The sequence below is a fragment of the Eleginops maclovinus genome, chromosome 8 (assembly GCF_036324505.1).
Source record: "Eleginops maclovinus isolate JMC-PN-2008 ecotype Puerto Natales chromosome 8, JC_Emac_rtc_rv5, whole genome shotgun sequence".
NCBI classification, from domain to species: Eukaryota; Metazoa; Chordata; class Actinopteri; order Perciformes; family Eleginopidae; genus Eleginops; species Eleginops maclovinus.
Window position 1 is genome coordinate 12,172,141 of NC_086356.1, and position 11,417 is coordinate 12,183,557.

The window sequence follows — 11,417 nt, forward strand, 5'->3', positions numbered from 1 at the left end:
ATTACTTTCCTGACTTTGATCACTAGATGGCGCCAACATATCATGGAACAGAGCCTGACCCTTGTGCCCACGTGTAGTCACTATTTCCTGTCAGGGGTTGGACTCATCTATACACACTGATAGATCTGTTTTGATTTGTTTTTTTAAGCTATGGAGGAATTACCTGCAGATACCAAAGCCTTTCTTCTTAACCACCCTTTCCTCCAGTTTACAGATGGCAAAAAGGTTGGTGAGCTAATTCCATCAGATTACACGAAACGCACTGTCGTAGAATGGGATGCTAGCCGTAATGCTACATTATCACATGGACCCATGCATGGGGAAGTGTTGTGATCGCTGGATGTTCACCTATTTTTTTGTTTTCAGATCAAATGCACTCTTAATGGCCATGAGTTTCCATGCAACCTGACGGAGCTCCAGGCGTTTACTAAAGGGAAGAAATATGAGAAACTGAGTGCTGCTGCCGAGTTCAACTACAGCCAGTATGCACCACATGTTGTACCAAGCTCAAAACAACCGTAAGGAAGATTCATGCTTACCATGTTATTTATAAGGACAATCATATTTGTTATCTTACTTGCAGAAATGGCACTAGGAATGCCATAATGTGTCTTAACTCAGAACATGTCCATTAGCCTGTGTGTAGCTAATCTTAGTTTGTGTTATATCTTTAATGCTTCCTTTCTGTTTTCCAGCAAACAGCTTTTCTGTAAACTGACCCTCAGACACCTTAACCGGCAGCCTCATCATGTCCTAAGACATGTCAACGGGAAACGTTTTAAAAAAGCCCTCTGCAAATGTAAGTCCATTACTTCATCTGCATGCATGTCACTTTGTTCTTTACAGGTTGTGATCTAGTTGGTAAAGACTGCTTTTGAACAGTTGGGTGTGTTTTACAACCTTGGTGACTTTTTGTGTGATATTCTAATTCAGGAAGGAAATGGAAGATCTTGATGATCTGATAAATTTAAAAAATGTATTTATGTGGTATCACTGTTATGATAACGACAATCTTTCAAAATCTGCTTGTTGAACATAAGAACATCTCTAATGCAACACAATATTTAAAGTGGAGCTTTTGCCTTAGTTGAGTACAGCCATGAACCTAATAAGAGTTCCATTTTCAAATAATCCAGGCAGATATTTATTGACAATATTCTCATAAAGATTTGTACTGATGGTCTCCACCATCTATTTTAGATTTACACTGTAGTATTACTTCAGTGTTGCTATTGTACCTCAGTCCCTCAAAACTCGTTGATATTACATCTAAACTTTTATCATGCCACCCTTTTTGGAGCTATATGTTTGCCTACTGCTATCTGTGACACAACATTGAATCTGGGCGTTCACCTCTTTTAACAGTTATGAATATACAAAAAACATTGAAGTGTTCTCTCAGTATTATCAATATTGAGTCAACCTCAGAAAAGTTTTAGAATTCACACTTTCAATTTACTGACATGACTGTCTCATTCCTGCTCTAGATGAAGAGTGTGTGAAACAAGGGATTGATTACGTTCCGTCCAGACTCAAACAGAAAAGGCCCAAAGACTTTGAAGAGGAGGTCAATCGGGGGAGGACCTTAAAACATGGGAACGACCCATTGGGACCCTCATCGAGTGACGAGGATCACAGTGATTCAGAAGACAGCATGAGTGACCTCTACCCCCGTCAGTATCCCAAGTGCACACACTGTAGACATCTTTGTCCACTTTTTATCATGGTTGTTATGTGTAAATGTGGTCCCCGGTGGTCTGCAGAATTTAACTCCAGGCAAAACCTCATGAATTAAATCACTTGTCTGTCTGAATGGGGATTTTTACGATAGCAGTTTTAGTTTACTGTAATATGTTCCCACAGCTACCATGTTCAGTTTAAAAGACGAAGCAGAAGAAGTTATTGAGAAGGAAGGAGCTGAGGAGGAAGATGACTTCCAGACAGATGAAGAGGAGGAGATGGAGGTGGATACGCAGGTGCAGCAGCAGAAACGCAAAAAGGTCTGTCGAAATCTTCATTCACTTCATGTTAATAGCTTGCACTAATGAAATGGTTTTTTTTTTTCATTTATATTTAATTCATTTTTTTCAGGAACAAGGCGGTGGTTTTCAGAAGAAATTTAGAAATAACCGCTGGAAATCGGGGCGTAAGAAACCAGGAAAAGTGCCCAATGGACAGTAAAAATAGTAACCATATACATATAGTATTTTTATACCTGGTAATCTGTCAGGGATTAACACAGCGCTACCAGTTTGGAGGAGTATTCCTTTCAGAGCCAGCCTGACTTGTCATAAGTGAACATCCTTTTGATTTTTCACAATTTCTGCATATGAAAATGTGTCTGTTTTCAGAGGTGTGATGTTGTATAATTCTAAAGAGGCTGCTTTGTGTAAGAAGGAAGATGCGATAGTGGCAGTAAACACATCATTTTGACTGGATAAGTTGTATTGTCTGGTTTGCAACCAAGTGTTCTAGTATAAAATACAAGTCAGTTTGGATTTACAAACATTGTCTGTGTTCTCTTTATTTCATTACCTGAAGTGGATGAAAATAAATAAAGACCTTTAGAGAAAGTGACTTTTGCAGGTATGAAAAAGTATTTGGCATGCAAACAGTTTTGACAGCTACAGATCAGATGTCAGTATACTCTTCCAGTTTGTTTTTATGAATGTTTCATCCAGGATGTACACAATTTCTCAATTTCTACAAAAACATTAAGAGGAAAACTATGTGGATTCACTCCACCAAAGGCACTGCATAAATTAATCTCAGTAAACATGTAATTAACAATTGTAGAATATCTTGTGTAACCACTAAATTGTTCTTCTGAGCCTCGTCATCATTTGCTAACACATGTTTTAAGACTTTCCCCAAGGCTTTGGTCTCAACAGTTAAAGAGCCATCTGGCCTCTTTTACAACTCCTTCACATAGCTGCAGCCAGGTATTTTTTTAGCAAGTAAGAAGCAGCATTAATAGTTTGTTGAAGGTGAAAAGTTTATATTACATTTGATTAAATAATTTGACTTTTGTAGAGATTGGATTTAGGAGGGATTCTCTTAACCAGGATGATCATGCTCTCATCCACAGGGCATGTTGGGTCACTGAATGGTCATACTCTGCCTTCACATTCACCAGATTTCATCCCCAATTAACAGTTTGAAGAGAGTAGCTTCTACTTGTTAGAAAAAGCCTGCTAGTTTTTTATTCGTTTATTTACACATTTAGTTAATTTATTTTATTTTATTCAATAAAGTACTTTAAAATTATGATTTTCTAAATCAGTTTGAATGCAATTCAGAATCAAGTTTAGTTACAATAAGTTTTCACATTAAGACATTTGCATTGGTGCATAACAACAAATACAGTTTCAGAAAAGCGTAAACCTGTATCCTTACTATAAATAGACTTTTCCAATAAAAAAGGCAAAGTTTATTGTAAAAAAATAAAGCACATGTTTTACTAAAAGTTGCAATAACAGTGTATAAAACTAAGTTAAGGTACAAAACTGGTCAAATATTTAAAATACACTTAGTAAAAGTACTTATTATGCAGAGTGGAGCATTTTGGAAATATACTATTATGTAAATATTAGTTTAATTAAATTATTCACTGCACCTGGAAACTGGTTCTCAATTACTTCAAATGTGCCAGCTTCTCTTTCATAAAAGGATTAATACACCATAATAAACATTTTAAGAAAAAAGGAATGAACATCTGTCCAAAAAGTGAAACCATCCATATACACTACTTTGGGTTACATCAACGTGTGCAGCGTTTGCATGGCCGAACAAATATATAATCTACAGATTATGATAACAATTAATTCAGTTGAGATGTAGATCATAATCCTGTGCTTATTTCATGTGCAAAAACCTGTAAACAACGCTGTGAAGCTGTGTCAAGACCCTGTGCGGATCAGTATACGTGGCATACAGCGGTTGCAGTACCATCTAGGGGGGCTCTAAATCGTCAAATCGCGGGGCATTGTGGGGCGGAGGCGGCCTTTCTCTGCGTTCAGGCGATCGGGAAATCTTCAAGTAAATAACGTTAACCGGTGGGAGGAGCAGTACAAACGCTGCCTGCAGGGAAAAAAAACCCAACACGTCAAAATTGTGTTGCGCTGATCTTTACTTATTATAAAAATCGTTATATTACAGAAACATGGGGCAGGAGGATCTCATGAACACAGCCGAAGACGTGGCAGACCAGGTAACTTCAGTTTTAGCACGACAGTTAGCCGCTGTTAGCATGTTAGCGGCTAACTAGTTTCTCTGAGCATGAAGTATAGCGTTAGCTCTTCCTAGGTGTTTGCTGAAACTTCATGATGCCGTTTTAATAAGTGTTTCTCCGTTAAAAGGCTTATTTCCGCCAATGTATTCGCATGCCAAATGGTTGAGGTGTTGTCAAGTGTCTCCAGATGGACTAGCTAGCATTATTTTGTCACTCAGACAGAATGAAACTGGCATCTGTTTGGGAACGAACAATCTAGTTTAATTAATATAAATAAGAATATTGGCTTTATATTTGTGCCAGATAGTTACCTTGTCGTCTCATTCTGGTTTATTAAGAATAAGCCAGGCAGTGCCTGACAGCAATTGTGAAATTATTCAGCTTAGCCTCAAAGTTATTGGCTAATACTTATTAGACATATTTGGTTTTAACCCCCCTTAGTGCTTGGCATTGCTGATGGCTTATAGTTGCACGTTATCTCAGAAACATATAATTTCCCTAATCTTAGCTACTGGATGTGGCCTTGACTCCACACAACTCACCCAATAGCTGAATATAAACCTTACCTTCACTTTTTAAAAACATGCTACAGCTGCCTTGTGTAGTTTTGTCTGTCTCATTGTGTTGTGCTGATGTGAATTCAGGCAATGCTCTGATCTAGAGTTGAGCTGAGTTCCTTATCAATAACAGATTTCAGGGTTGCCTGTGTCATTCAGGTTCCTGGGAAGAATTTTGAAAAAGTCCCTGAGCTCTGATTTTGTTTCCTGTACCTTATATCCTTTTAAAATTACTGCAGTCTGGCTCAAAATAGTTGTGTGCTGTTGTGTTGGATTTAAGTCATTGTGTTTTTGCTGGATATGCCAGACTTGTTTACATTTTTATTAAATCTCATATTAGAAGTACTGTCAGTTTAAACTTGAAGATCCAGAGTGAGTTTTGTGTCTGTTAGAGCAGATGTGTTGACTGAATTCAATCCACAAGCCAAACACTGCAGCACTTCCCTAATCTAATCACAGCTGATTAAGTTATACACTCCTATCACGAGTGCATAATGTGTATTGTAAAACATGCTGTAAAAGGGAACCTGCACTTTTTTTGTCTTGTTTGATTAACAATTCTGCAAGCCCATTTTGACCTGAGCTAACATGTTTCTTACACGTTACTTTACAAAATGGTCTATTTCTAGGCTGTTGCAGCGACCTCGGATTGGCTCCCAGTTCATCCATTCATGTACCATATAGCAGTTATAGTGGGAGTTGGTGGACACTGATAGGCTGCCCGAGTCTGACAGTGCTGATGTGGACTGCTAAGTAGGAGGAGCTGCCGGCAGTACACTATACTTCTACTGTGTCACTGTACTATGTGTGGATCAGTTCATGAATTATGGGTCAGAAAAGATCGTAGAGTATTTTATTATCTTTGTTAAACTTTCATCATACTTCAACTCAAAACATCAAGCTATTTAGGGTTGTAACCAAGAGTCACACCCTGTTATTTTGAGTTTTGTGGACAACAAAAGAACTTAAACACTGGAAACATTCAGCTAAACTTTTGAAATCATTGCATAATGTTCAAAAGCAGTTGTATGATAAGTTAGTGTACTTTTGAAGCTTTTGTTTTTGGCTCGACTATTAAAGAGGAGTATTGTGAAGGGGTAGAACATCATGTACAGAATGACCTTTTTTGATTTAAAAACGTTGCTCTTGTTGTAATGAAATGATAAATAATGTATATTGCTGTTTAAAGAGCAGCTATATAAAAACTACTGGAGTACTGTAGTCTTAAAGTGGATTAAAAGGTAAAAAGACCAACACTGATTCACTTTGTGTACTTATGTTACACATTGCAGTAACTAAGGTTTCTAAATCAAATTAGAAACTTTCTCCACAGGTAGCACACCAGCTGCCATAGCTTCAGGTTAGGGTGTTCACTCTCCTTTTTTACAAGGGGTCCATGCTATGTGGCAGTAGGGCTTCTCTGAATAATTTTTTTTGCTAGCTTAGCCTATCCAAGGCAGCAATTCAGTGTTAAATGACTGTTGCGACATTCACTTAGCCTTGCAATTGTGGGTTGATTCCCATCCACATAATTGGCATTGTAAATAATTATTACTAGCAGGCCCGATGACTTCTTTAAAAAAAAATCTCTTAGTAGCAGCAGGTGGGAAAAGTGTTACATTCAGCTTTCAGTGTTACAGCTTGAGCACCCAGTTATGTTGCGTCTGAGTTTTGCTGTTGTAGGCGATCCCAGCGACGCCTCAGAAACCACATCCTTTGAATCTTCGTCTTTGCACTACAAGCCATCCTGTATCTTGTCAATGATTTCTCCTCTTGTTTCCCTCTTTTGCCCAGTTCCTGCGGGTAACCAAACAGTACCTGCCCCACCTGGCGCGTCTCTGTCTCATCAGCACCTTCCTGGAAGATGGGATCCGCATGTGGTTCCAGTGGAATGAGCAGAGAGACTACATTGAGGCTACCTGGAGCTGTGGCTACTTCCTGGCCACGTGCTTTGTGCTGCTTAACCTCGTAGGACAGCTGGGTAAGTGAACGGGAGGCAGTGCACTGTGGGGTTACTGTCAGGACATGAAATAAGTAAACTCTTTTGGTAGTTGGAAGTTGCAACTTTCTTTCGTATTACTGTGCGGAGTATTACACAACACCAACAAGTGATTCAAATGGCCCACCAAAGGATGTTGTTTTTTTAATGCTAGCACTATAAGATAAAAGTCAATGCATTTAGAAGTGTGCATGAAGTAGGGAAGATAATAGCTTTTTCCAAAAATGTAAGACATCAGTTTATATATAAAAAACAATTAGTCATTCTGAAACTTTAACATAGGTTGTTGATTCAGGGCAAATGGGTGTAATGGATAGAAAATTGACACATGTGCTCAGTGCATTTCCGCCCCCAATTGTTCTGACACTTTACAGAAAGTTATGCAATAGACACAAACACAGTGAACTTCACTTCTGAGTCGTAAACAGTCTGGCAGATTAGAAGGGTCACAGATAAATGACAAGACTTAAAGGAACCTAAAATGCAGCTTACCTGTCCACCAATCACTTCAGAATTGCAGTGTGTGCGAAAATGCATCTCTCAATTCATTAAACCCAATGACCAGAATATAAAGCTTTAATGAATGCATACTGTGTACTAAAAAAGTGTTTTGGTAAATAAAGCAGCGCCCACACAACTCAGTGTGACTTCCATTTTACACATTGTGTTGCAGACATAGTTACCATAACTTTGTGCGTGTGTGTCCTAACAGGTGGTTGTGTCCTCATCCTCAGTAGAAATTTTGTACAGTATGCCTGCTTTGGACTTTTTGGCATCATAGCGCTACAGGTGAGAACAAATATATAATTACATTTTTATTGTACCCAAGACATATATTTCTGTAACTAAACTTTGTTTTTTTACCCCCACCAGACTGTTGCATACAGTATTTTATGGGACCTCAAATTTCTGATGAGGTAAGTGTGACTCGCTGTCAGTCCTTAAACAAACTATTTTTATTTATTGGAATATTTATATCTTTCTTTTTTAGGACTCATTAGTTTGATTCAAGTATACAAACACATTTTTGGTTTGCAAATTGTTGTTAATCTTAATACAAGGTAGTGTCTGTGACATTAAAAATGATACTGATCATAACTTACTTAATTAATTTGGCACTCTGTCGTGCTTTTAGTGCAGCTTTGGATATTTTCACTCACTATGGTACTAAATAAGAAATCAACTCAGTTGTCAAGCATTCCCCATCAGTTACTGTGAACAAGACCTGTGATTTATGTAAACATCAATAGGACAGAAGATTCTACAGCCATCAGAGAAATCCCATAAATACAAATGCTACAGTCGAGTTTTGCTGTTTCTGCATTCTGTAATTCATGTGGCGTTGGTCGTTGGTATAAAGTCAACCTAAGTGCTGGAAGAAGAAGTTTCTGAAAGGATGCCAGTTTTTATTACGGTTACTTTTAAAGTGCATTAATACATCAATATGGGCTCTGATTGGCATTTGTCAATTTACGATCAAATCAGTGTCTGGAAAGAATAACAGATTTATTAATATTAAGAAGAACATGTTGCAGCCACACCGATCATCCCTAATTAGGTCCTTATAAGATTAGTAACACATTTTTGTTGTTTCAGATGTTTTATGCCACTGTCCTAAAGTAACCCTCCTCTGTCCTCTCCCAGAAACCTCGCCCTCGGAGGTGGTCTGCTGCTGCTGCTGGCCGAGTCTCGTTCGGAAGGAAAGAGCATGTTTGCTGGAGTCCCCTCCATGGGAGAGAGTTCTCCAAAGCAGTACATGCAGCTGGGCGGCCGAGTCCTGCTAGTGCTCATGTTCATGACTCTGCTGCACTTTGACTCCAACTTCTTCTCTGTGAGTACAGATAACAACAAAAACAGTTTTAACATGGACGGATATAACATCTTAAGACCAATGCTACGCCAACACAGACTTATGGATACAGAAGCTAAATTAGATTAACAGTTTATTTGATTTTTGGAAAATGATTTCACTTATTCGCTTTCTTTCCAAGAGTTACATGAGAATAAAGCTGCCATGTCTGTGTGCTAAAAATGTGAATAAAAGTTATTTATATTAGCTGCAAACAGTGGAAACAGTTATCCTGGCTCTTTCCAATGGTAACATATTCCATCTTACACCTTTTTAGTGCTAAATAATTAACACAATACATCTTGTTTGTATAAAATCTGTACAAAAACCAGTGGAAAAATGACAATTCTGGTGACGGGGAAGACAGAGGTAGAACAAGTATAAAGCAGATCAAATGTACAAGGACTACTCCCATTCATTTTCCAAAGTTAAGCTTTTGAAGTTCTATTCATTTTAGTTCATTGAGTCATTGCTAATGAATTTGCATTCTGATACTGATATGTCTATTTTACATGATAGCTTCACACTGTAAAGTGCAAATATTCACGCAGCTTCTTTAACTTTCTTCCACAGATCCTGCAGAACATGGTTGGAACTGCCCTCATCATCCTGGTTGCCATCGGCTTCAAAACCAAACTGGCAGCTCTGACCCTCGTCGTGTGGCTCCTGGCCATCAACGTCTACTTCAACGCCTTCTGGTCCGTCCCTGCCTACAAGCCCATGCACGACTTCCTCAAGTACGACTTCTTCCAGACCACCTCGGTCATCGGTGGTCTGCTGTTGGTGGTGGCACTTGGACCCGGCGGAGTGTCCATGGATGAGAAAAAGAAGGAGTGGTAGGCAAAGGGGGTTAAGACGAGAGGATTGCACAGCACCACTAACTTCCCCCACCAACTGGGACACAAAGACCCTCCCTCTCCTCCAGTTCCCACCAACCAGGGTACAACAGGTCTTTTTTTTTTTTCAAGCTTATTTCTTATTTGGCCAAATCGACAGAAACCACCTCACCCATCTATGGACATTTTTTCTATTTTCCTCCAGACTAATATATTTGTTTTTTAGTCGAACATGTATAATTGCAGATTCTTTTCTTAACCATTCTTGTAAGTCCTTATTTCCCATGACAACAAGAATAAAAAAGGACCGTGTATTTCAAAGTGCAAGGTTAACAACTAGTGGCTGATGACTGGAAGAAGAGATTTATTTGTTCTGTGTACAGAAGGAATGAAACAATTTATTGTATTTTATGAGTGTTAGGCCATGAACTATAATAGATTTATGTTCATCATTTCTGAATAAAAGCATGTTATTGGATCAAGTGCAGCCTTTTGGGTTTCCACCCAAGGGTGTTGATCTTTTTCTGCCGATGGATTTTGGAGTGTTTTGAGATTTCTCACCATATCGAACTTGCGCACTGATTTGACAGCAAATTGCATTGATTCTCCAGGTCTGGTTTCCCATCTTTTTTTCACATCCTAGCCTTTCAATACATCTGTACACCTTCAGTCTCAACTGACTCTTGTTCATGGGAAGTCGAGTCTGGGGGGACGTTGTATACAAAGTGGTGGATGCAGTCATGCTTGATTGAAATTTCAATGCAATTGTAAGCTCCAGGACTTGTTATTGGGCACTTTGTACTGTACTTCTTGCAAATGCCTGACTAGTGAACTGTATTTGACAGTATAATAATAGAGAGGGAGGCTCAATGTTTGTGAAAAAAACATATTCAGCGATCTAGAAAAGCAAAGAGGACTAACAGAGTCAATATCCATCCGGACTTTGTCTTTGCTGTGTTTTTTGCCCTGTGTAAGAAAAAGTTAAAATTCAAAAAAAGTTCAATGTTTTGATTTTCAGAAGTTTATATTGTATTTTCAATCATTTGTTTTTTTGGATTTTGGAAGTTCATGGTAACATTAAAATTCAAAAATATAAAGTCACTGTCTCAAGGTTTTTAGCTCTTATTTTGTTCTCCAAGCTGAAGGACATTGTTGAACCACCAGGTAATTATATTCATTTAAATGATCTACATATGACCCATGCATATGTTGTTGTATGGTGTGCAAACATGCAGTAAAGTAAATCTTTCCAAGTACATTTCAGGTATAACTGAACAAAAATAATGAAAGTCAAAAAACTTTGGTTTTCCATATTTAATGAAACTTGCATTCTCTGTAATATCCAGTGGGGGGCGTCTCCACCAGTTGCAGAAAGGATTTTAAGTGTGTAAAAGGCAATGAAAAACTAATCTTGGTATCAATTAATTTATTGCCTCCGTAAACATTTCCTTTGTAAGAGTATGTTCTGAATTTCTAGTTTCCAAACTTTATTACATTTTCAAATAAAGCAGAATAATGCCAGAGTTTGATTCCCAACCTTAGCAGTTCCAGAGACATTTCCCTTCCAAATGTACAGTTTGACACTATTTTATTTTTTTATTCTGTCCTCCCTTAATCATCTCCCAACAGATCAGCTCATATGTACTCTGGTAACCTTTGAAGGGGACCGTAGCCTCGAAATACTTAACCACTATTAGGTTTGTAGCTTGAGCTTTTTTACTACTATTTATAAATAAGTTAAAACAAGCTCAACCTCAATCTATACTTAGCAGGCTATCAGTTACTTTTTGAATGCAGGACCTTTTATGAATTGGATTTTCACATGAATGTATTTGTTATTTTATTAAAGCATATGCGTGATTCTTATCACTTGTTTTTTAGCATATACATTATTTTATTGAAGGAAAGATGAGTGTCCAATTAAGGCCTACACTTGATTAAATAC

At 38.0% G+C, this 11,417-nt stretch overlaps 3 protein-coding genes across 3 annotated transcripts in view; 2 read left to right on the top strand and 1 right to left on the bottom strand.

Moving 5' to 3' along the window:
- The window catches only part of hspa5 (heat shock protein 5), a 113,647-nt gene that overhangs the window by 83,175 nt on the left and 19,055 nt on the right, over positions 1 to 11,417 (bottom strand). The gene's annotated exons all lie outside the window — the stretch shown is intronic.
- Positions 41 to 2,573, top strand: surf2 (surfeit 2). The gene is made up of 6 exons (XM_063888904.1): positions 41 to 225; positions 367 to 518; positions 696 to 799; positions 1,488 to 1,673; positions 1,864 to 2,000; positions 2,092 to 2,573. The coding sequence occupies exons 1-6, from the start codon at positions 151 to 153 to the stop codon at positions 2,179 to 2,181; spliced, it is 744 nt and encodes a 247-aa protein (XP_063744974.1). The 5' UTR covers positions 41 to 150; the 3' UTR covers positions 2,182 to 2,573.
- surf4 (surfeit 4) lies at positions 3,965 to 10,569 on the top strand. The gene is made up of 6 exons (XM_063889748.1): positions 3,965 to 4,210; positions 6,583 to 6,769; positions 7,500 to 7,576; positions 7,661 to 7,704; positions 8,432 to 8,618; positions 9,210 to 10,569. Exons 1-6 carry the CDS (start codon positions 4,163 to 4,165, stop codon positions 9,474 to 9,476), a joined length of 810 nt encoding a protein of 269 aa, XP_063745818.1. The 5' UTR covers positions 3,965 to 4,162; the 3' UTR covers positions 9,477 to 10,569.